A 26645-nucleotide genomic window follows, 5' to 3' on the forward strand; every position below is an offset into this window, starting at 1 on the left:
ATAAAAGCTTTTACAGTCAGTTTTTATGTTCCCTGCCAGTTTTCTCTCAATCTTTTTTCCCCTTCCTAATTAAGCCCTTTGTCCTCTTCTGCTGAACTCTGAATTTCTCCCAGTCCTCAGGTGAGCCACTTTTTCTGGCTAATTTGTATGCTTCTTCTTTGGAATTGATACTATCCATAATTTCCCTTGTCAGCCACGGGTGCACTACCTTCCTTGATTTATTCTTTTGCCAAACTGGGATGAACAATTGTTGTAGTTCATCCATGCAATCCTTAAATGCTTGCCATTGCATATCCACTGTCAACCCTTTAAGTGTCATTTGCCAGTCTATCACGTCTCATACCTTCAAAGTTACCCTTCTTTAAGTTCAGAACCTTTGTTTCTGAATTAACTATGTCACTCTCCATCTTAATGAAGAATTCCACCATATTATGGTCACCACTGTTGTTTACCACTGATAAAGTGGGAATGGAAGATAGAGTAGCAGTTAGATTCATATTAGATTGAATTTGCCTATGCTTTCAACCAATGCGTTTCAGGAACTAGACCACAAATTACCCAAAAGGCAACTCCTACATTACGGTCTTTGTTCATTTATGGAGCAGAATGTGACAATGTATTTGCTCAGTTTATGTATTACCATTCTGATCAACAGTACTGTAGTGTGCATTAAATACTGTTCATTTAAGTCACCAATCCACCAAAATGGTGAGATTGAACCCCAGTTCTGACAGGCTATGTTTTCTGTGCTGAGCTTGTGCATTGGATACCAATTGATGGAGTGGAAGCCCCATACCCTTCTGTTGATGACATTGTAAGTGGTTACAAAATACATGAAATGAATGCAAAAATCTTAATGTAACAGGTTTACACCAGTATCATTTAATATAAATATTGCATCTATGTCCATCACACTTACTTCTCTGGCCTCCAGTTGCCCTCAAGATTTGCTTTAGAGCAATCAATGTTAACTGACCCAATAAGGCACAGCCACAGGCTCTTAAAGGCATGTACCACTTTATGCACATGTACACTTTAGCAGCAAAATTTTACATCATGCCTCACATAGACTAGTGTTGCAGTGTTTATAAAACATGGGTTTGCTGCTCTACTATGAGCAACACTATGATTCAGCTGACTTTTGGTTTGAAACTCTCCATTGAGATAAAGTAGAAACTGCATTATCTTGCCTGATATTGGATAGTGAACAGAACACATTACCCCTCTGAATAATCATTTTCTACAAAAAATTATGACAGCCTGAAAGGGGCACTTGAAACAAACTAAATATTGATCCAGTTCAAACAAGGAAGACATTCAGTTAGAATAATAGAGATTACATCAAATTCTAAATTCTTATATTCTTCCTAGTATTTAACCAAATTATTCAATATTTTAAATGTTTTTTTGCACCAGCAGCAATGGCAGCTTTGATACAACTCATCACTTAATTTTGGATTGATTTTGTTAGAGAGAAAAGTCTTTGACTGTGGCAGTTTATTTGATGACATTGTTAATATTGACAACTGTAATCTGAAACTTTAGTAGACCCGTTTGGATTTTTAAAAAGGGATCAACCAACAACATGGCTTTAATGCAGAAAAGAGTTCCATTTGAGTATAAGATCCAGATGACAAAATTAATTGCTTTGTGCTTATTGTCAACACATCCCACCTTTCAATGGCAGATCTGTAGCAGATTTAAATGAGGATTACACAGACCACTGTTTGAAGGGACTGTTGGCATTTGGGACATAATTAGAGGAAGTCCAACACTGCATTTTTAAACATCAAGGAGTACAACTTTTCCTTTGAATGTTGACTGGCAACTTTACAATACCTCATGTTGGTATGCAGCCTTTTAACCTGATCAACTAGTAGCAGCAGTTATCTGCAACTAAACAGAGAGAAGAGATATACTATCTAAAGTTAAAGGAATAAGATCTTTATAAACAAGGTGTTCAGCAGTTTGCTTTAACAGAAATTGTAATTATTAGCCAAATGTGAGAGTATAGGACATTGTGCCAGGCAAGATGTTGTACTCCCTCAATGGTCCAATAAAATGATCACCCTCCAAATAAATGTTTACTGATAAGGCACAACCTTGTGGAAAGTAACCAAATCCATGCCCTTTGTTCTCCTTTATGTTACAGTTCCAAGCCTGTGGCAATCTCTCATTCTTTTCAATTTGTTGATACCATGAATAGCCGCCTTACTGTCTTCTCCTCCCCCCCCCCACCCCCAACACACACACACCACCACCTCCCATGCTAAGGTTTATCTCCTTCAGAGCAAACTATTTTGGGGTTTTCACACATTCATCCACTAAGTGAAGGAGACAAATTGTAAACACAAAGTTCCCATAATCAGCAATGAATTAATGTTTGATATTCTGCTCCCTGTTGTTGGTTGTAGAATTAATATTGGGCAGTACCAATTGTTTGGCGACAATAAAGTATAAAGGAGAGTAGGGAGATCATCCCTGCTCTTTAAGAGTGCTGTGCAATCTTTTACATCCACCTGAGAAGGCTGGCAGCTTCTTTAGTTATAGGGAAAAAAATAGCACTAAAATTGTGATGCTGCATTGGTAATGACCTTCCAAAAGCCCAACCCATCTTAGCACTGCCTTCTGCCAGCACAATTCTCCCAGTATTTCCTTGGTGTTTCAGCACTCCTTAGCATTGTCACTCTAATCCTACAGCACTGTACTGGAAATGCTGGTCCAGAGTTGGTGTTCAAGCCTCTGGAGTGGGACTTGAATCCACAACCTTCCAGTGCTGAAACAGAAGATACGAACTGTAGTAGAAGAAAACTATTGCTCGCAGAATTGAGTAGAGACCATATGGGAAGTGCCAAATAATTTCTTTTGCTTTGCGTCTCATTTAATCCAGGTCCACAAATGTACCATTATCACACTACACAAACCACTCGGGGCACAAAGTCCACTTTGCAAAATTGGTTCAAAAGACCTTTATTGAAAAGAAAACATTTTGCCATGTTTGCCAGCCGCTCGACAATGTAGCAATTTGCGTCAAGACTACAACTTTGCGACATAACAGATGCATTGCAATAGAAGTGGTGCAGGGATGTTTGTGCGCTTTCATGCCTATTTATGGCTTGGGGGCAAAATGTAACTCGTTTACCGTTAAGGGGTAGGGCAGAGAAGAGAAACAAGTAGGATTACAACCAACATAGAACAAATCAACGCGAAGCAACTTAGACCTAAACCAGTTTGCATTTGTTCACATAAATACTTCAGTTCTTGGTCACTTTAAAAGCACTGAGAATGCCCATCCTGTATTAAATTACAGGCTTAATTTCAGTTTATTTTCTCCAACAGTACAATAGTTCAGCAACTTTTTAAAAGGAGAGGCAATTTCACCTCTTGGCCCTGCAGATTTACTATAAAATATGGTGTGTAATTTGCATGTTAGTGCATTTTCTTATCTATATGTAAGCAACTGGTACAATGCAGAAGGATGCTACATAAAAACTGTCAGCAACTTGTACACTTGCTTTGCAGTAGCTTCTAATGCAGAGCATTTGAATACTGGGTAGTAATCCAAACATGGTCCAATCTTCTGTGCAGCTATATTACAGAGTAGCTCTGTTTTTGCTGCCCTAACAGCACAGTGCTTGCATTAACTGTATAAAGTTCCAGTGGTGGCAGGAACACCATGTTACAAGTGATGACACTTCCTTCACACACCCATTAAATAAAAATTGAAAATCCTCTACAGACTCTTGCTTTCCTCCTGCCTCACCGCCTATTAAAACTGGGGGAGTTGACCTGCAAGACTGCTTTACAACAGTTCAGGATCAGTTACTCCCCTCATGTTCCAAGTCATAGTGCACTCTAAACAGTTGGCTTTTCCCATAGTAGTGCACTGTTGAAGCAGGGATCTAATGATTTGATTTGTTTTGGTCATCTCCTTGACCTCCAGGCCAAATAATTTGCCTCAATTATTTTCACCACTGTTTGTAAGATTAATTTCCTCCTCAAGGAGGCAGCAGTGAGAAATATTCTGTTCTATGTACAGTATCTACAGATAGATTTGCAACAAACTGGTCATAAGGCCACTAACAAAGTGCAACAGTGACAACTATGGATTCAAAAAATTATCAACGTTCCTTCTCCCTTTCCCCCGGCTCCAAAAACTTACACCACTTGCTTAAAATGGCAATAACTCTATTTGGTTTACTAATATCCTTCCAGAAGAAAATCTGCCATCATTACTTAGTCTGATCTTTGTGACTCCAGACCTAGAGCAATATGGTTCAACTCTTAACTGCCCTCTGCAGTGGCAAGACACTCTTGTTTCAACAGTACTTAACATAGGCATTAAATGCTGGCCTTACTTTGAATAAGCAGCATCCATTACGCCTGTTCTTGCATCTTAGTGAATTCCCAGTGAAGATCATTTTCCTTTTTGAGCACTATATATTAGTATCAAGCACTTCCAAACTTAGGAGAGTTAAATGCAGGAATTGCTCTGACAGTGTCTTTACAACACTGTTTAATTTCAGCCACAGAACAACTGTGTCTAATGTGATAATGTTCCATTTTCACAGTGGCCAAACTTATTGCCTTCAAATGAGTTTGGCCAGTCAGGGTAATTTTTCATCCATCTGTCTTGTTCCCTCAATGTAATGCAGGCAGTGAGGAATCCATTCTTATTCTGACTGAGCAAACTGTGAGCCACATTTAGCTGCACTCCTTTTACACTCTAACCCTCGCAAACATGGCATCTGTTCAACTTCAATCACAATCATATATTCATACTTCTTTAAAAATAAAATTGATCCCAGTATTATATACACACTCTGTTTAAAACAGGATTTCTCATGCACTCAACTTTTTCAAATAATTCCTTATAAATAAACCAATCAGTACTAGTAGCCGGTCAATATGTAGTGTTTAAACAAAAAAATTACATTTTTATTCATAAGACTCAAATATATTTAAATAAACTCCCCACGTGGCTTTAACCAAAGTGCTTTCCCAAAAAAAAAGGTGTATAAAGTCAATGGTAGCTTTAACTCCACACAGGTGGTTGACAGCCCCAGTTATTTCAAACAAACAATTCAGTTTCAGTTGAATATTAGTTGAGGCAGATGCCAGATTTGAGAATTGTATGAAAGAGTCAGTAATTTCAAAAACAAAGATTGACAGCCAGTTGGGGTGGCAGCCAGTAAACCCAGCCTACTATGCAATTCTTGAATCAACAGATTCAGCCCTTCGAAGTGTGCTCATTAGGAGTGCAGCTTCATGCTGCACAGCTGGAATTGGATTAAATTTAATCAAAGTAACATTGCATACAGCCCTTGACCTCTTGCAGGGTCATGGTCAGAGCTGCATGCTAAGCCTTCTCCAGACCCTTACTGCCACACTGTAACGGTGCTGAACTCAAGAGCATTTGGCTTTTTGTGAAGGTTGGACTCAGTGCGAGCACACTGCAGCTTCACAGCTAAGCAGGGAGGCTGATGGCATGTGGAACTGTGCAGTGGCAGAGGTCCAACTGTGACCCTGTGTAACAGCAGTGATTAGGCACAAGGAAAGAATGCAGAGTATGTCAGACTGTTCATACAGTCCTTAAGGGCCCAAAGAGCAATCTGAGCAGAGGTCAGAGAGGAGAGGAAGTTCATTTTTTATTAAATGGAACTAGATCTATTTAAAAGAGATGAGAGCAGAACTTGAAACAGCATACTGTGATTTAAAGAAAGTAAAATTTTTGAATAGCTGTGTAAAATTAATGTAGAACAGGTATGGACAATCTAGATTCTTTCTTTTCTCTGTGATAAGCCCAGTGGCTTAGAATAAGTACCATTCTGAGATAGTAAGATGAAAAGCGAACACAGACTGACAGCCACACATTCAGACAGAAGTGGATACTTCATCACTTTCAGTGGACAAATCGAATGACCAGAAAACCAAAAAAAAAACAAAGTATACATTAATTTTTTTAAATGGTGCCTTTCGGATGCAAGATGCAACTAGATTTGAGCACAACCTTTCATAGTTTCAGATTACCATCTTGCTCCTTGCAGTGTGCTTTCAATGCAATGACCTGAATGACTAAATCAAGCTGTTACACATTGACAGCAGTACAAGAGGATACATCCAAGTTGCATTTTACAGGCTTCACTACTGGACTGGATTTTAAAATTTAGATTTGTAATGTGACCAGGATGGAAAAAATATAAATAATTCTCAGGGTCAGGGCATCATAAACATCCATGACAATTCAAGGATTGATGGTTATCCTGATACAAAGATGTCATTTGAAGGTAAATGTCGATTGAGCACCTCTATTCCATCCTGAATTACCAGCAGGTACACAAGGACTGTCCTCACCAAATTGTTGTTAGTTAGAATAAGATATATAAAGACCATCCCCACCAAATTGTCCTTGTTTGGGGCTGGTATGAGGACTTCTCCCACCAGCCTATCTGCATTAAGACCAGGTTCATCAGGACTTCCCTAGCAAAACTAGATCCAAATTTCAATATATTTCCTTCCCACAGGGTCAGGGCCAGATAGAGCAACTTTCCTCCATGCCATCCTGGGTAGAGGCAGACTTCCAAAAACCACTGGCAATGCTCTGTAGAACAGGAGCTCTATTTAAATCCAGGAACTGATAAGTGAAAAGTTGGCAGATGGAAAGCCACAGTGAGAGTTAAGGTGAGGGAAAAGTATTGCAGATTGCCTGGAAATCAGGGCTGGGATCACTGTTTCTAATTCACAGCAACCAGGTGGAGATCACATACTTGTGTATTTATATTTATGGTGGTTTTTTTTATTATTGTATTCTTTGCCCTGTGTTTCTTTTTTGGTGCTGCATCAGATCTGGAGTAACAATTATTTTGTTCTCCTTACACTTGTTTACAGGAAATTACATTAAACAATCTTGTATCTGGAAAACAGGCATCTGGGCACTGAGGCACATGTGTAAAAGGAGAGTATGCTTGACTTAGTGTTACTCACTCACCCTTCTGGTTGAAATAAAACTAATCCCTTCTTCCCACTTGCCAATATTACATGAATATTATGAAACACAGCTACACACACACACACACACACACACAATTTTCCTCAATGAAAGACAGACACTCAAAGCAACAAGACGATAAGTAAATAATCACTTCAGCTGGTGTCTGAACTTGATCTAACAATGCAGTGTGGCCTGGTTGCAAGTTACTGGCAACTTGCAAAGACTTCCACTTCCTCTCCTCTCCTCTCCTGCCTAGAACGAGAGCAGTAGGTGCAAGGAAATGCTACCACCTGCAGGTTCCCTTCAAGGTTGCACACTATCCTGACTTGGAATTATGTCACGAACCCTTAATTTCTGGGTCTAAATCCTACAACTTCCTCTCCACACTTGAGTCTTCAGGACTGCAACAGCTCAAGGCAATTCAACCCCACCTTCTCAAAAGTAATTGGGGATGAGCAACACTTGTCAAAAAACTAAATCAGTATCAGATTTAACATCATCAGCATATGTCATGAAATTTCTTAACTAAGAAAACAAATGTGTGTATATGCAACTAATGAAATTGAACCCCGATAAATACAGGAAAAGCTACATTCAGTTGCCTTAACTACAGGTGAAGTTGAGAGATCTTGTGGTATTTAAAGTCTCGATATGTAATACAAACTAAACAACAAAAGCAGGTTTGCAAGCAAGAAATGAAAAGGCACCAGAGACATCCAGCTGTTTCATCCTCAAAAAGATCACCTCCCAAGACCCGCAAAGCAGCAAATTCACAGCATCCCAAACCTCTTCCCTCCAAGCACTGACTTGCTGGACTATAGAAGGCTGCTCTTGCACAGCATGAAGCTCGGCCTCTCAACATGGAGGGAATCGGGTTACATTGTTGAGACATTACCTGTTTAGTCACTCATCTCCTCTTCAATAAGAGTATTGATTTTGGAAGGGAATGGTGCGGGTTTAAGAAATTTCTGGTGCAAAAGACAGAGAACAGAGAGAGAGCATTATACCAAACAGCTACCGTGCAAGTTAAGAATGCTACAGCTATCATGGAGTTGTTACTTGTAAAGACGTATCATAACTAACACACGCAACATGCAAGGTCAGCTGATGTGATATTTTCTTCAAGAAAAGGAAAGATTGGGGGTCAATTTTCTTCTCTTCCCTTGCAAGTAGCATACCATTCACAGAGTTCCACTAACACCAGGGCAGCCTGGGGATTCTAAGACACAAGCAAAGCTCACCCTGGATTCTCCCTCACTGTGGAAAACAATGGGCTCCTTTCACACAATAGAACACTCTTCCCCACCCTAACACCATGACATTACATTGCTGTGTACACAATCAACCTCCCAAACAGAAACTGCAAAATGATCATTGCAGGTTTTAATTTTAGGTTAAAAGGGTATGAAGAGATAAGATATTCTGAAAAGACTGAGGGACAGACTCTCACACAGAGCATTGTGTTGATGAATAGCCAAGCCCAGTACTGGTCTACCATTGGCACACATTTACAAATGTCCACATTGTGCAGAGACAAGTTTAAGCATCAAGCTACAACCAAAGTAGTCTCCATGGCTACACAATGCCAAAGGTGGATTAGGTTTTTATATATGTGTATACACAAGTTGCGAACTGTTCAGGGAAACTGGCAAATACATTTCCCTTAACTAGTAGAATCAGAAATGGCAGGAAAAAAGCAATTGCAATTTTCTCATAAATACCATCCACTCACCAAGAGGACATTTTAAAGTACTTTGCAGATCCTGATTTGGGTTTCACAAAGCAGATTTAAGAGTGTGAATCCAGCACTAGACTGTGCATATTTCTAGATTCTGTGCAAATAAAAGTTTAAATAAAATTAAAAAGGGGGGGGCACTATCTCCATGTAAAAAAGCATTCAGACAAAATAAAGGCATCCTTCAAATACGCACTGTTCAAACATTGCATTACTTAGGTGAATTTTGATATCAGCAGCCCTCCCTTTCAAAAGAAGGTTACCAAATACTTTCTCACAGTCAATGCCTCTTAATCAGCATGCAACAGGGGAACAAGTAACCATTGGGTAGAATGGTGACATTTAAGGTGACAGGTACAAGAACCAACTTCTGTCCAATCCAAGGTGGTGCAGCCAACATGCACGGACTTTAAGTGTACAGTTTACAATTAAGGGCTTGGCTGTGCTCATTTTAGAAACCCCCAATTTGGCCCCTATATTTTGAACTGCCTCTTTTTGCCTTAGTATTCCATTCAAGACTACATATTCCCTTTGGGGAAATTATCTAACAAAATTACACTAATCTACTGGGGAGCCAAGAGCAATGGTGGCTCAATCAGAAGAATACCGGATAATTTACTGATGCTGGAAAAGGCTTGAAATTAAATGCAAAATTAATCTGAAGCATTTGCTCCACAGGCGCAAACCACTACTCAAATGTGTGTGTGTGCGATCAAGGGGATAAAGAAACTTTTCTTTAAAAAAATAAAGGGACCAAATGTTACCCACTCTAATCCAAAATCTCAAAACCAGGCTGCTGCAGTCTACATTCATCTTCTACCTCCATTTTTACGGGTAATCAGAAAGAGGAGAGTCTCTGTTGGAATCTAGATTTAATAAATCCTCTGCCTTTTCTTTTAAAAAACCCTAACTTCAATCTTCCAGTTTTTCTTTATTTTTTTTTGTGTTTTACTGGAAAAAAACCTAAATAAATAAACATTTAAATCAGCAAAAAGCTACAGGCAAATTTGCAAACTGGCTACAGAAACTGATTACAGAATTACTGGGTTCAGTGCTGGGGTTTCCCCTGGGGTTTTCAGACCTACAGACTGGCAAAACATGCCTTGCACAGTTGGCTCAGATGCACAAAGCTCCCCCTCAGAAGCCCTGAGATGGCCATCTTGAAAGTTTGAATGTAATTGGGGCTGCTGCTTAGTATTTTCTGTGTGAACATTGCTACTGCCATTTATTAACACAGTGCAGTCTTCTATTGAGGGATATTGGATGTTATGGCAATTGGAGGTCCCTGTGTTTAGAGAAAAGTGCTCTGTGACAGGCACACAAGATGCCAAGGAGCTACTGGCAGCAGCAACCAAATTTTCTACAGTGGCTTCCTTTGGGTACCTTGATTCTACAGGTGCTTGCACATATTCAGCCTCTCTATCGCTGCAGTTCACATCTACAGCACAGCTTGGGTCTATTTGATAATACAACACTGTGGAGTTTCTTAAATATGTCTGTTCCTCAGGCTTTGAGTTATCCTGAACAGCACTGTCAGAAAAGCACAACACAGGAGAAACAGGAGTCACTTCTGCTTGGATCACAACTGGTGTTGCTAGGCCTTGGCATGTTTCACTGGCACTAGCTACTGCATCTCCTAATATACATACTTCTAGGCTTTCTACAGTGGTATCCATGGTTACACTAGAACTGGTTAAGTCAGCCTCTTCTTCCTTTTTCCTGTCCATCTCCTCAGCAGACTGTAAGTGCATCACAGCAGTCTCATTCTCCAAGTCGTAATTTTCAGCAGCAAATTCCTGATAGTCCTGCGTTTCCATGTGGCTGTCACTGGGGGAATGGGAGACGGTCAGTGACAGCTGCTGCTGTTGCAAGTCCTGCTGCTTGTTCTCCAGTTCCAGCTTCATGATGGTGTGCAAGTAATGAGTCCGGACGCGGATGGGGTTAAACTCTATCCGGCCAGCTGTGTTGGCGCAGCCATCTTTGGAGCAGCCACAGGGAAAAGACATCCTGTCCACCTTAAGGACAAGAGAGTGGTGTTAGTATAGGTCAGAAGAACAAATGCAATTCATTAAAGATTGGCAACATCACACCACACATGACATACAGTGGGCGTATAATTAGGCCATTCAGCCTATTGAGTCTGCGCCACCATTCGATCATGGCTGATTTATTTTTCCTCTCAGCCCCATTCTCCTGCCTATTGCCCATAACCATTGATGCCCTTACTAATTAACCCTTCAAGGTGGGGGGCAGCTCAGTCCTCTGCATCACTCATTTGAGTCAGCTGGATCTCAGTTGGCAGCACCCTCGTCTGAGCCTGTAGATTGTGGGTTCAAATCTTACATGGTATTCAGGCTGAAATATCCAATGCAGTGCTGAGAAAGTGGCCATACCATACCATCTGAGGCGCTGCCCTTCAAACAAAACCCTGTCATTCCTGAGGGGAAAGAAAGAAAAAAAATTGCACAGCACTATTCCAAAAAGACAAGGATGACCTGGAAGTCAACATAACAGACACTACTTGGCTATTACTGCCTTCCTGTTTGTGGGAACTAGCTTTGTACTCATGATGGGCTGCCATTTTTCCTACAACTGCAATCAGAATTAAAAAGAAATTCATCAGTCATGAAGTGATTTGGGACATCCTGAAAGGTGCTAGAGAAATACAGGCCCCTCAATCTCCATGGAACTCGGTGAGCTTATATTCAGGGGCATTTACTTAACATTGAAACATTACCAGCAACATTGACCATCACTGAGACAAGTCAGCTCAGATGTTGCTGAGAAACAAAATTAAACCGAGAGATATTGAGCAATCCATTCCCTACCTCTTCCAACCACCAAATTCTGGCGGTTACAATTGGGTCCAGATACTTAATCGAGGATGACACCCTCCAAGCAGGAAGTCTCTCTTACTGGCATAAGAAGCTTGGATGTTACTCTGGGTCCCCTCAAACTCTATCATTTCTAAGCAGTTATTTCAATCAGTGTCACAACTGGAAGGTCAAGGCTAATTCCAGGTGCCCATGTATAGGCTACCACAGGCACTGCTCTACCTGCCTCCAACCTGCAGAAAGCACAATCCATTGTTTGGGGACAATCTCTTCAGCCAATTATGAACAAAACCTTACAGTATTACAACCCACATTGTTGTGCTGATCTTTTAATTTACCCTAAGATCAATCTAATCCTTTCCTCCCTCAGAGCCTTCCACTTCTCTTTAATCCATATGCCTAGCTAAGGGTTTCTTAAATGTCACTAACGTATCTGCCTCTATCAACACTTCGTGTGAAAAAAAACAGCCACCTCTGACACCTCCTTTATTCTTCTTTCCAAGCACCTTAAAATTAATCTCCCCTCGTATTAGCTATTTCCACCATGGGTATAAAGATGTCTGGCTTTATTGTTGCCCCCTCTTATCTTATACACCTCTATCAAGTAACTTCTTATCCTCCTTTATTGCTCAACCTTTCCTCATAAGATGTTTTCTAATACAAGTGGCATCCTGGATGGAAAACATCTCCTCTGCACCCTTTCTAAAGCTTCCCCATCCTTCCTACAATGAGGCAACCAGAAATGAACACTATACTCCAAGTGTGATCTAACCAGTTTCGAGTTGCAAGATTACCTCAGACAGAGCTCTTGAACTCAGTTCCCTGACCAACGAAGGTCAATACACCATGCATCTTGTTAACCATCCTATCAACTTCTACGGCAACTTTGAGAGATCTATGAATGTGGGCCTCAAGATCTCTCTGTTCCTCCACACTGCTAAGAATCCTGCCATTAACCATGTATTCTGTCTTTAAATTCGACCTTCCAAAGTATATAATTTCACACTTTCTCATACTGGAACTCTATCTGCCACTTCTCAGCCGAGACCTTTTGGCATGGCTTGCTCTTCAAAAAAGAATAATGGTACCATCATGAAGAGCCGGATAGGTTTATGCCCAAGGTCCTGCTTTGAAAGCAAGTCTTGCATGAAGATTAAGTTAGGGTGAGCACTTTCTCCCATCTCACCCACTTTCATCCACAATTAGTGACACTACCTAGATCTACAACACCTACATGGTTGCTATAACTAGTTCTAACATTTAATCAGCAAACATGTTCACTGACTTATTATAACATGATGAATGATGAATCAAGCTAACCTCTGACCCTCTAGCAACCTACAACTCATTTATCTCGTATCTACCCAGAACAAAAAGTATCCTTGAGCGCACACAGGCAGGCCGGGGGGAGGGGGGAGGGGGGAGAGAGGAGGGTAGGAGGGGGAGGAGGGGAGGGGGTAGAGGGAGAGGGGAGGGGAGGATGCACAGGGAGAGAGAGGGCGCGCGGGGGGGGGAGAGAACGCGCGCCGAGGGGGGGAGGAAGAGAACGCGCGCCGGGGCGGGGGGGGGGGGAGAGAATGTGCGCCGGGGCGGGGGGGGGAGTGAGTTAAATATCTCACGTCAAAGACTTGAGAATAACAGGATAGCTGGGGATGCTTTATTAAACAAAATACGCTACAGCGATGGATGCAAGCAGCAATCTGTGTGAATCCCCTTCCATGAACAAAAGTAGGTTGAGAGGCGACCTAGTTGAGTTTTTTTTTTAAAAACAATGGACAATTTTAAGAAAAGATACAAAAAGAACATAGCTCATCATGGAAACTATTTAAAGACTGGTGACAATGTGAACGTGCTGCAGAGTGATTGAAGTGAATTTAACAAGCATATGAAGGAGAAGGAACAGAGGGTTACGCTGATAAATGACATGGGAACAGAATGCCAACTGTGAAGTTGTTCTTCATCTCAGTCCTAACCACCCCTCATCTTTGTAGTCTGCCTACTGGTTTAAGACCCTCCCATGAGATCATCTCTCATTCGTCTAAACTCCAATGAGTTTAGGCCAATCTTACTCACTTTCTCCTCGAGCAATCCTCCATCCGAGGGACCAATCCAGTGCATTTACACTGCTCTGACTCCAAGGCAATTATGTCCTTCCTTCAGATACACAGACTGCAGTGTGGTCTTAAAGTCCTGTGCAACCTCAGCAAACTTCCTTACTTCTCTGGACCCATTCCCTCTTGCAATAAAAGTGAATGCACTACTGGCCTCCTTAACTCTCTCTCTGCACTTGCATGTTTACTTCCAGCATCTCATGAACCAGCATAGCCATCAACTGAGGCAAAGGCATCGGCTCACTCAGCATGCCAATCAAGCCTTATGACACACTTATTCTGGGTTGACAGGGGGTCAATGACATGAACTATGTAAAGGCCAAATTATTCACTGGCAGCAAGTGTCAAAGCCAGAGTAGTAGATAGCCTAACACTTTACAGCAGCAGCAATCTGAGTTCAATTCCCACCACCATCCGAGAGGAGCTTGTACATTCTCCCCGACTATGTGGGTTTCCTCTGACAGCTTCGGTTTCCTCCCACATTCCATAGACATACGGGTTAGGGTTAGTAAGTTGTGTGCATGCTATGTTGGCTCCAGAAGCATGGTGACACTTGTGTGCAGCCCCCAGCGCATATTCGGACTGTGTTGGTTGTTGATGCAAAACGACGCATTTCACTATATGTTTCGATGTACATGTGACAAATAAAGTTAATCTTCATCTTTTCTTGATAGTCAGGTTTCCACTGGCTGCAATGGACACTTGTGGCCTCTCGAGATCTCCTGAAGAGGAGAGAATTCAAAATTAGAATTGCTGCAAAGGAGGCCAGAATTAGTGATGTCACATTTCCCTCTGGCGAGAATGTCTGGAACCAGTGACTACATTATGATAAGTGGCTGTCCATTTAGCTTTGAGAGGAGAAATCCCTTTCAGAAATCTTTGGAATTCTCTCCCCCCGTGTATGTTTGCCACTGAGCACATGCAAGGTGGGACTGATTGGACACCTAGAATTAAGCAATCCAGCAGGGAAGTGGACAACGTTGAGGATCAGCCAGATCGTATCAAGTCATGAATCAGTCTTGCAGGCTTTGCCCTGCTTTGGTTTTATGTTCTTAACTCCAGAGAAGCCTAGTTCCATGGCAGAAACACAATACAAGGAAAGACTACAAGCATTAGTACAACCAAAGGGATTTTTATCCTTCTGGTGGTAAGGTGAACATGGGTGTTAAACAACATGCATCAACCAACACTATCCCACCTACCCAATTCAGGTTTTATTTTAAAGCTGCAATGTATTTGCTTGGAATTTATAATTCACTCCCATAGTATCAAGTATGTTTAAAAGAAAATCACAAAAAAATGCTTGCACAAAAAAGCCAACTTGCTTTCCTGAAGTTGCATAAAAGTCATTCCTTTTGGCCAGAAACTTTGACCTTACCTGGCATTTGATTCCTGCTTTGCTACAGGGACACACCTCGGGATCACAGTAAAACCTACAGTCACACCCGCATTCCTCCCTGGATGAGCGAATGGCCCGTAGCTCGTGCTTTTCCTCCGTGTCAATCCTGTTGACGCCCGATGCACGTAACAAAGCTCTTCGCCTTTTTGTGGGTAGTGGTTGTAAAAAGAAATAGTCATCTACCTCAATACTGTCCACATCAATGTCATCATCGGAAACGTCATCAATGGTGAGCACATTGGCCTCCTCCGACTCAACCGTACCATTCTTGGTCAGCTGTTGGGGAGAAGATTAGAGTGGTTTAAGTCTGGGTATCTGCAGTGCAAATACCAAGTCCTATGCAAGAACCTTAAGTTGTGAGCCAGCCAGATAGCCCGATTCTGCTGTGCCATTTACTGAGATCACAGGTGACCCTCTAGTTGGCTACACACAATCTCCCAATTTCCTGTCCAAAGGATCCATCAGTTTCAGCCTCGAATGTACTTAATAAATGAGCCCCTATGCCCCTTTGAGTGGGAGTAAATCAGAGGTTCATAACCTTTTGAGTGAAGAAGTTTCTCACCATAGTCTTAAATGGGTGGTCTTCCAATCCTGAACCCTGGTTTTCGACTCTTCAGTATGGCACCACATAGCATCATTTCACCATGCCTCGCACGTCAACTTTTTCTGCCAACTGTGGCTGACAACATCCTAGGAGGCTTTGTCACACAACCTTCGCCTGTAATTGCCCTACCCACACACTGTTTGGTTGCTTAACACACCTGCTCTGTCATGCCTTCACAATTAAAAAGTCAGACTCATTAACCAACATGGAGAACATTTCTGACTGATTTTATGAGAAAGGTTTTAATTTGTTTTAAACATATATGGCTAAGCTTTTCCCTCTGGGTTGTTCTGAAGACAAATCTTTATTTCTGGAGAGTCCAGAATAATCCTGGAGGGTTCCCCCCCCCCCCCACCTGTGGGTTGCATAGTGAATTTATGATGGATGTTATTATGGTCAATCTACTGTAGGCGCCCAAAGCAACCATGGTATTTCAGTACTGTGTTCTCAATCACAGGACCCAGATTTGAACGTTCCTCCCAATTACAGAACCATTTTCAAGGAGACTGTTTTGACATCATTTGGTATGGGCTGCTGGACAGATCTTGTCCTTGATACAAGGACAAAAAAAAACAACAGTGGCTGCAGAGTAATCTCCACGCACCATGCTGTCCATCCACCATTTTTGTATCATCACTTGATATGGGGAAGGGGAAGGCAGGAGGAGGATTAATCAACATCACTTAGTGCTCCAGGGATGCCCACGCTGCTCTGGGAGGTACCTGTGCAAATCATTCAAAGCCTGCAATTACCTCCTCCTCACACAACAGCCCCCAAGATTTCCTTTGTTTAGTGTAGAAAGCAGGAATGCAAGGCGAGGTTACAGTGTTTATTACAAAATACTTATTTTTTAAAAACTCAAAGGAAAAAAGGACACAAAGGTCATAAAAGTAGTTTATTGATAATCCGCATAGAATTCTGAACCATTTTAAAGATAAATCCAGTGAAAATTCGTGTGACAAACAACAGGAATTCTGCAGATGCTGGAAATTCAAGCAACACACATAAAAGTTGCTGGTGAACGCAGCAGGCCAGGCAGCATCTCTAGGAAGAGGTACAGTCGACGTTTCAGGCCGAGACCCTTCGTCAGGACTAACTGAAAGAAGAGCTAGTAAGAGATGTGTGACTAACTGAAAGACTCATATCCCTTTTGCTAATCAACTGTCCAGCTCTTGGCTCCATCCCTCCCCCTCATTTTGGATCTCCCCCTCCCCCTCTCAAATCTCTTACTAGCTCTTCTTTGATGTGTGTTGCGAAAATTCGTATGAACTTTGTTAGGCTGGTAAAGTTGTCACTGTTTTGCCATCGTCAGCCTGATCACTAATCAGGGCCTCGGTCTGCAGGAAGAAAACCAATAGAAAAAGAATTACTCAAACAATGATGCAATGCTGCAACCTTCGACTAAAGATTATCCCGTTTTAGTGGACGGCCCAGTTTCAACAAGCAATTCGTACTGTAGCAACCATCAAGCTCAGTCACCCGAGATGGGCTTCTCAAGGCCAGTTAAAATATTGCAATGCTGGGAGCATGGACTGTTTGCAGTCTTACTTGTGAGGCTGGGGGGTGGGGTGGAGGGATTTGTGACAAAAATTATGTTAGTAAGCAAAAAGGGAGCATCCACCTTGAAGCAACGTTACAAGGAAATGGAGGGCAGTCCATGCCCAGTTGTACTGAATTGACATGCACAAACTTCTGGTCAATAGTGAATTGGCAGTCTACAGTGAATTAGGTGCAAGTAGCAAGAGCTTGTGCTGAGTATAATAGAAACCTTTACTGTTTATTCCATTTGTTTGGGTCTTCATCATGGAGAGACCATAGTGACAGTGCAAACCATTTCTCACAGCCTGCTGATCTATAATTATCTCTTCCATCATCACTCAGATCATGAATTGAGCAGTTACAGTTTTTTTTAAATAAAGGCAGTTAAACTCACACAGTCCCAACTGAATAGGTCCCGTTTCCACTGCAGATAGGGCCAGGGCAGGGGAGGGGTGTGAACCTGTTGGTTAATTTAAGAATTTTTAAAAAATTGGGACCTCTCCTCTTGCTTACTTTAAAACTACCCAATTCCAGATGCTTCATTTAAGGCTCATTCCACAGACCAGCATCATGAGCCACTGTCCCTTGGCCCAACGTATCACCTTCCCCCATTCACTGCCAACTTATTGAGGTTTATTCCTTCAATAAAACAGGACATCTCCTATATTCACAACTTAATTTTGGGCTTCCATTTGTTCTTCAGTATTGTAGCATCACTGGCATGGTACACACTGTAGGAACTTTGCACCAGCGGTGGAGGGAACCAAAATTTAGGATGGTGGAAGGGGTACCAGGCAAATAGGCTGCTGTTTTCTGGCTCAGGCCCAATGTTCTGCTTGGGACATGCTTGAAGCCAGCATGTCCCAAATTACACACATTCCAAATGTAGCTTCATCAGTGACCTATCCCACTTACTTTAGCAACTAAATGTCCTTGGGATTTACCCCAAGAACACACTTGATACCAGACTGCGCATTTAAAAAAACAAAGTGGAACCTGGGCATGCTTTGATAGGCATTTTTGGTTTACAAAATTTATCAAAAACATTCATAATGAAACCCATAGTAACAAGAACTGATCCATTTCTCAGGATTCTGGTGATTCAAGACTGGCTTGAGTATCCTTCGAGACAACAATAACAAGGCGTTACAGCAAGTGGGCTGTGAAACTATAGGAATTCTATCATGATTTCCAGAAAGAAAAATAAAATTGATGACATGGTACAGGTTTCCCCCGCTATCCGAAAGTAGAGTGGTCCAATGAAACCTTTCGTAAGCTGAAATGGCGTAAAGCAAAGAAGCAAAAATTTTTTGAATGTTCCCAGACCCAAAAAATAACCTACCAAATCATACCAAATAGCACATAAAACCTAAAATAACACTATCAAATAGTAATAAAAGCAGGAATGATATAATAGTCTATATAAAGTAGAAATAATGTATGTACGGCGTAGTTTCACTTGCCAGAATCACGAAGATTTAGCCAAAACCGATTTGTAGAAAAAAAATTAGCACATACACACATGCGCACGTACACCTGCCCGTGCAAGGCTTCACAGTCATGGTAGCCTTTCTCGGGATAAACACAAGTTTAAAGTGGGCGCCTTTTTTCGTAAAAGTGAAAATCCTCTTTGGATTTCTTTAGATTACTGAAAACAGGCACTAATGTAGGTCTTTCGTAAAAGCGAAGTGGCGTAAAGCCAACGTTCGTAAAGCGGGGGACACCTGTAATTGGGGAAAAAATACAAATGCCAAAGGCATAACATATGTCTGCATAGAAGATACTGGTTTCTGATGCAACTGGGTACATTTTGCACTTGTTTCTACAACACACATAGCCCTTGGGAGCTTTGATGTGCATTTGTGGAATCTTATTGAAAGCTATTTACTTATGATTTTATAACCAGAATCATTTTGCTCCACACCCATAAATGAAAATCTATTTCAGTTATAGATTTCCTTGCATGTCACCTATACAAGGACACCTACAAAAATGCAAGATTTTTTAAATTATAAAAACACACACAGATGCGCTGAAGATCTGAGCTCCACAAATCAAGGCTGCAGTAGTGGACTGAAATGTACACACTAATGTCCAAATGCTAGTCACACTCCACATTCAAGTGCTAGAAGATTAACTAAGGAAGAAAGCTGAATTTAGGATACTAAAAGCAACTTTGAGCTCCTTTCACGTGCTTTTTAATCAATACAGTTGCTCTTTCTAAGTGGAAGAACAGTGGCATTTCACATCAAACAATATCCCCCATAAACCAACTACAGCACTTGCTCAAACTGAACTGCCACTCTTATTCCTCCTTCAGGTACATCACTGTTTTCTCGAGTGAAGGGGGTGTCCTATGAGGAACAATGAACAGCTTGGGTCTATGATCACTGGAATTTAAAGGAATTAAGTGATCTTATTGAAACACACAGGATTTTTTTACAGGGTGGATACTGAGAAGATGTTTCCCTAGGGAGGCACAATAAGGGGTCATCCATTTAAGACAGATGAGGAATTCTTCATATGGAGGGCTGTGAATAGTTGCAATTCTCTCCTTCAGAGAACTGTGGAGACTGAGTCACTGAATTTATGCAAGCTGAGACAGACAGTTTTTGGACCTTCAGACCGTCAAGGCAAGTAGTGCCGAGGCCTAGATCAGATCAGCCATGATCTTCATGGTGGGGCAGATTTGCGGGATAGTATGGCCTAGGCCTACTCCCATTTCTTATGTCACTTCTCATTTAAAGCTAGCTGTCTTCCTTTTCAATCATCCCAGCATGCTGCTCCCAGTTTTATCTTGGATCTTACCCATCCCTTTTCTACAAGATGTTAAACCAAGGAACCCATTCCCTTATCCCTCGGATTTACACGAAAAGATTCTCATGACTACTACTCTAAAGAGAACCCGGAGGTTGCTTCCCTTAGCTTTCTCCTCTTGTGGGAATGGAGAGAAATTACTAGAACTGAGCCACTCATCCCTGGTGGCAAACTATGAATAGACAAAAGCATCAACCCTCCTCCAAAGGCTCTGCAAACATTCAAAAACTCCCAGTAATCCTGTCAGACACAAGATTGCACTGCCCGATGAAGAGCTTCTCATTTAAGCAGCTATTTCAAAAAAGGCACAATAAGCACGCACCAATAAGGCAGTGTGCAAACTATGCCACCGTAAAGTGACAATGTGTTAAGACACCCTGCTCCTCCAATTATCAAAGTAATCAACCCAGGTGATCACCACCATGTTCCATCTCCTGCATGCAATTGTAACACTTTGTTCCGTACACATAGCAACTCTATTGAAAGGAACAGTCAAGTCTAACAATTACAGGCAAAGGTGGGGCAATGACTGGCTGCAGACTTGCCAAGTTCTCAATGAAAACTCTTCAAATAGCCTACTGCTTAATACTCAATTCCTAGCTTGTAGCCTGGCTATAATCACAGTACTCAGTGTCCTAAAATCATTTATACTTTACTGGTGAAATGAACCATGGAATTAGAAAAGGGGACAAGGTGTCAGGTTCCAAGCAATATCTATTCACACTTTCCTCCACTGACTAGGATTGAATACAGCTCCCATCACTTAAAACTGTACACCTATCAAATAGTCTGAAAGAAGCTGCTGGCAGCACACAACAGCAAGTGTTGCCAGAAGGCGGGTTTGAAGGCTGTGGTGACCTTTAAACCTTGTGGTGTTGGACCTTTGGCTCCTGTATCTCCTGCCTGACAGCAGCAGTGAGAAGAGAGCATGGTCTGGATGGTGAAGGTTCTTGATGACAGATGCTGCTTTCCTGTGAGAGTGATCCTTGTAGATGTGCTCAATGTTAGGGAGGGCTTTGCCTCCGATGAACAAGACTTTTTGTAAGTTTTTTCATTCTTGGATATTGGCATTTGCATATCAGCTCAGATACTCTTCAGTGTATCTATAGAAATTTGTCAAAGTATTTGATGACAATCTGAATTTGCGCAAACTTCTAAGTAGAGGCACTGTTGTGCCTTCTTTGTAATGTCACTTGCGTGCTGGTCCTAGGACAGATCCTCTGATATGATAACATTATGGAATTTTAAGTTACTAATCCTCTCCACCTCTGATCCTATGAGGAGGACTGGCTCCAATATCTCCCTCTGGTAATCAATAATCAGCTCTGTGGCTTTGCTGACATTGAGTGAGGTTGCTGTTGCGGCACCATTCAACCAGATTTTCAACCTCCCTCCTAAATATACTGCAGACACTCCACCCTGCAAAAACTCATTTCAGGGAGGTAGCACCATCAATTTGCGGGAGACTCCCGGGAGAGGTGGGATGTCTGCAATAGAGTAGCTCCTTAGCAGCTAGCCAGCTAGTTTAAATAACGTTAGCTATGCTAATGAACGAATGACACCTGTTAAACTCACCTCAACATGTCTTTTACATTTTAACCCACCATGGGCAATAGAAAAGTCACTGTTGCAAATAGTGCAGCGAGCAACCCTGTCATTATTTTGAGCCCTATTAGGCAGGGGTACACTTTAGGGTAGTCTGGGGTGACGTACGTTTTATATTTTCTTTTTTTGGAACACTCTGCTACTCTGACATTTTTTTGGAACTCTCTCGCTCTCAATCGCGCTCGCTCTTGCTTTCTCGCTCTTGCTCTCGCTCTCTCTCTCGCGCGGTCGCTCTCACTCGCGCTTGCTTTCTTGCTCTTGCGCTCGCTCTCTCTTGCGCGTTCTCTCATGCTCGCTCTCAAAAAAAAAAATCAATTTCCGGGACATTGTATATAATTTGCGGGCATCAGGGAGCCACTATTAATATGCGGGAAACTCCCGGAAGTTCCAGGAGAGGTGGGATGTCTGATACTGATACATCATCATATTTGATTCGGCCAACAGTGGTGTCGTCAGCAAACTTAAATGTGGAAATAGAGCTATATTTAACCATACAATAATTGGTATAAAGTAGAGCAGGGGGCTAAACATAAGGGGGAAGTCATAGCAACACACACCTTCCACAAATAGAAGAGTTCTACACACTTATCCAGTATATCCTTCCCCTTGTCCTGTGAATCAGTGGAAAGCATCTTAAAATCAGTCAGATCATGGATTCAAGTTCCATTCCAGAAACTTGAAAACAAAAACTAAAGCTAACCCTGCAATGCAGTGCCAAGGGGAGTACCACCTTGTTGGCAGGGCGTTGTAATAAAATGCCGCTGTTGCACTCTTCATAGAGGTAAAGCAACGGACTCCATCACCAACTCTCAACGTGGGTACAAAATTTCCATTGGAACTTTTTTTTGGAAATTAGAGTCCTTGAGACAATTTTTATATTCCAATCAACATTACTGAAGCAGTTTATCAAGCCAGATAAACTGAGGGCTTGCAGTACGCTGTCTTCTGCATCTTAACAGTGACTGCACTACAAAAATACTACATTGGCAGAAGGTCCGCACATCCCAGTTTAAGTGGAAAATCCTTTCGAAGAAGCAATTCCACCCCCACCTAACTGATCTGATCACAAAGACTAACTTCAGCCCTACTTGAACTGTCAAGCCTGCTGCATGTTCCAATGCCTCATTTTTCAACTAGTAGCATTTTGCCTCTGTCTGTGCATCAACGCTTATGTTTTTCTGATGTGAGCAAAATAGCTGACGTTTTGCAAAGCAGAATAATAGCACTCTTCATCTGAGGCCCATTTCCTTGGCTCTCAACCCAGGTGATCATCACTATGTCCATCTGTGACATCCTTGTAACATTTTGTTCAGTACATGTAGCAACACCGGAAAGATCAAACAGCTGGGACTATTCATCCCACTTGAGCTCAGCTTTCTGCAAATAGGAAGGCTTGGGTGTTGGTGGAAATTTAAAAGCACTTGCATGCATTCAATTTAAAACCAGTTTGAGCATCAAATATTCACAATGGATGGTGCCAAGGTTTCACTTTGGTCAGACATCAAAAGGATCTGCCAAAGTAACCTTGAGTTTTGCAAGGGTAACCATTCATCCTTATAATGAATCTTAAGTCTCTTTAAAAGCAATAATAGGTTAGAGCAGAATATAGAAAGACAGAACTTCCCCACAATCCTGACATCAAAGCATTTGGACAAATCATAAACAGGGTAGACCTTTACCTTCATTTTGCGTACATTAAGCTTCTCCTCTTTCAAGTGGTCACGGAGCATTTGTCGGTGAAGATGTTCCTGCTCCTCAGCAAATTCACACAGTGTGTACCTGCGGATACAACTGTGGTGTCTGGCCATACCCAGGGAACTGCCACCCTGGCTGGGCACACTGGTGAAGCCCTGGCGGCGGGTGAAGTAGTAAACCGTGACTTGGTCGAAACGAACACTCTTGGCCCTCATCAGCTTCTGCTTCTTCAGAATTGAGGGTGCTGAAACAGAAGGCAGAGAGGTTGTCAGTCATTGTGCTGGGGACATTGCAGTGAGGGAGTAGATGCAGACATAGTTACAGGAGTAACACTCAAATGGTGTGCTTTCAGATTCACTGAGTGGGCACTCTATGCAGATTACCTGTCCATTTCTGAAGATCCTTAGTTTCCTCCATAAGTGACTACTATACAGGAAAAGCACTCCACTGGCCACAAAACACCCATAGTCTCAAACCACATCTGTTTTCAAATAGGAAGCCTGGGCTAATGGAAATTAAGAGTACTAATACCAACATTTATTGGCCACTATGGGACAGTAGCAGATCTGGTGAAGCTACTGCCTCAGTGCTGGAGATGCAGGCTTGATCCTGACCTCGGATGCTGTGCACCTGGAGCTTGCATGTTTTCTGTGACAGGGTGAGTGCTCCAGTTTCCTTCCACATCCCAAAGATGTGTGGGTTGGTAGATTAATTGACTGTTGACTATCCTTAGTGTGTGGGTGAGTGGAAGAATCAAGTGGGGGTGATTAATGAGAATGTGGGTGAATAAAAGATTGATGCAGCATTAGTATAAATACATGGTGATGGTCAGCAAAAACCATGGGCCAAATGGCCTGTGTCTGTGCTGCATCTATGTGACAATTACAAAATCTTGTCATATCGAAGACCATTCAAACTTTTGTGCATTTTCATGCATTTCTAAGGAACTATCCAATTGAACACATCCTCTGCTATTTCCTTATAGCCCTGCAATTTTCCCCAATGATACTAAATGGGATGCACCCCTCCACCCCACTACAGCCAGAGTTGGAACGAGGTGAATTTTCAAAGTTTTGCCACTATATCACTTCTAAAAGTTAGAGGTGGATTTGACTGCAAGGACAACCCAGCTGAGTATTCAGAATCCTTGGTGGAGGGACAGAAAGACCTAGGTAGAGTGGATTAAAGTCTGTCACAAGCCTTGTAGCCCATCAGGCCAGTGCTTATGCCTGTTTCCGTGGTATGAAGCGACTGAGAGTACAAGACTCCCCCCCCCGGATAGGACGCCAGTCTATCGTGAGGTTAACCCCCAGCATTTTTGCCAGTACCCATTTTCAGCTGGGTAGACTGGAGCAGTGTGTGGTTAAGTGCCTTGCTCAAGGACACACCTGCTGCCTCGGCCGAGGCTCAAACCCACGACCTTCAGATTGCTAGTCCAATGCCCTAACCACTTGGCCATGCGCCGCACAGGTAGAGTGGATGTAGGGAGGATATTTCCAATAGTGGGGGAATCTAGGACCAGAGGGCACAGCTTCAGAATGGAAGGACATCCCTTTAGAACAGAGATGAGGAGGAAATTCTTTAGCCAGAGGGTGGTGACAGTATGGAATTCACTGCCAAACGGGTATGTTTAAAGGGGAGGTTGATAGGTTCTTGATCAATAAGGGTGTTAAAGGCTACAGGGAGAAGGCGTGAGAACAGGATTGAGAGGGAAAATAAATCAGTCATGATGAAATGGCAGAGCAGACTCAATGGGCCAAATGATCTAATTCTGCTCCTATGTCTTAGGATCTTATGGTCTTAAAGGAGAAAGGCTTTTTAGTCCAATCATGAGCCTAAAGGTCAGAGCATTAACAACCAGTTCTTCAGGGTCCATCAATCACATGAAGCGCTGGTGGAGGGATTACATCAAAATAAGAAGCTTGTTCCTTTGTGAAAAACAGACAGCATCCGGGCAAAGGGAAATCAGCTGTGAAATGTGGTTGAAATGGAACAGAGCCTTTCACAGAGACAGGGAAACAGGTTTCTAGGAGCAACATTTCAGATTTTCAGGAAACAAACACCACCTCAGCAGTTTTGTAAAGCCTGTTTATTTGATCTCCACAGATAATTGTTTCTTCTGGAGCCCACTGTGAACACTTCTCTTTTACAGCCCAGCTGTTTAAAAGCCTGTACACTCTTTCCAAGACAACATTTGCCCCTGCCCTTCAATTTAACAGTTTCTGTTGTCCCTTCCTGACCCACTCATCTATGCAGCAAGTTCACTGCTAATTCTTTCCCACCAGCTTCTGATTGAGTCAATTAACATCCAGAGCCTGATCAGAAAAGCCTCTGATCTCAACCATAACACTGGCCATGGATGAATACTGCCCAATTTTAAATTTGAAAGATAACACCACACACACACACACACACACACACACACACACACACTTAGCAGCACTGGCAGGAACATAATAAGCTACACCCGCAATACTAGCAAGATACAGCTTGACCCACCAGCACTCAACAGAAAATCGCTCCAAATTCAAACCAAGGGTAATTCACTCTTTAGAACAACTCAGTGCCACAGACCCACTTTCCAACATCCCAATTCCAAAAGCATCTCCTTCTCTGTGCTTGAGGAAAACTCAAGCTGGTGAACAGAAAGCCACTATTTAAAGAATGTGATGGCCAAAGTTAGTTTATGCCTCAAAATTAAACTAGTTCCCATTGGTTTGCTCCCCACCCAAAAATTTTCTTTCCTAGATAAACATCAGTCATTAATTTATTGCAAGGCTGTTTGAGAGTTCAGGGCATGGGGGGAGCTGACAAGAGAAATGCCTTAACACTGAAGACTTGAAGCTTGTAAACAACTGTCCAGCTGTCACATGAACAGTCAAGGCAGCAACTGTTGAGAGAAAGTTTAATAACAATTTGAAATCGATGAGGTGATGGGTAGAAAGCTTAAGATAACTAGGGCTAGCAGTCATGGGCTGAAAGACCTCCTTTGTCATGATAAATGAAGACTGCATATGTTTGGTCAGCTGTTGCCATTGATAAAACGCTCCAAGAAAAGCAATATTCACAGGATTGATTAAAAACTAGGCCATAGCATGAACTAGCTGTTTGGCTATTATAAAATTAAGAGCAGGATGTCCCAAAACTTGGGAAATAGCTAACATTACCGTCACCATTTTTTTTTGACAGCTTTGTATTCCTCATTTCATCTTATGAAGGTTTAAAAGACAAAAGACAAGTAAGAATAAACAGTGGCATTTTGAAGCCCTGTTATTTGGCTTCCATTAATTCTTTAACAGAGAGAATAGTTATTCC

General features: G+C 42.0%; 1 protein-coding gene across 4 annotated transcripts in view; it reads right to left on the reverse strand.

Moving 5' to 3' along the window:
* Nucleotides 1-2265: 2265 nt before the first annotated feature.
* LOC140191373 (cysteine/serine-rich nuclear protein 2-like) overlaps nt 2266-26645 on the reverse strand; it is a 103035-nt gene continuing 78655 nt past the window's right edge. For 3 of the 4 annotated variants that reach the window (XM_072248732.1, XM_072248733.1, XM_072248730.1), the window contains 3 exons: nt 23315-23574; nt 15050-15346; nt 2266-10741 (listed from right to left, as the gene is read on the reverse strand). In XM_072248732.1, the coding sequence (XP_072104833.1) occupies nt 9758-10741; nt 15050-15346; nt 23315-23574 (1541 nt within the window). In that variant the 3' untranslated portion in view covers nt 2266-9757. The remainder of the gene's footprint in view (nt 10742-15049; nt 15347-23314; nt 23575-26645) is intronic. The other variant, XM_072248734.1, reaches the window with a different exon arrangement.

This window comes from Mobula birostris, chromosome X (genome assembly GCF_030028105.1).
Source record: "Mobula birostris isolate sMobBir1 chromosome X, sMobBir1.hap1, whole genome shotgun sequence".
Lineage (NCBI taxonomy): Eukaryota > Metazoa > Chordata > Chondrichthyes > Myliobatiformes > Myliobatidae > Mobula > Mobula birostris.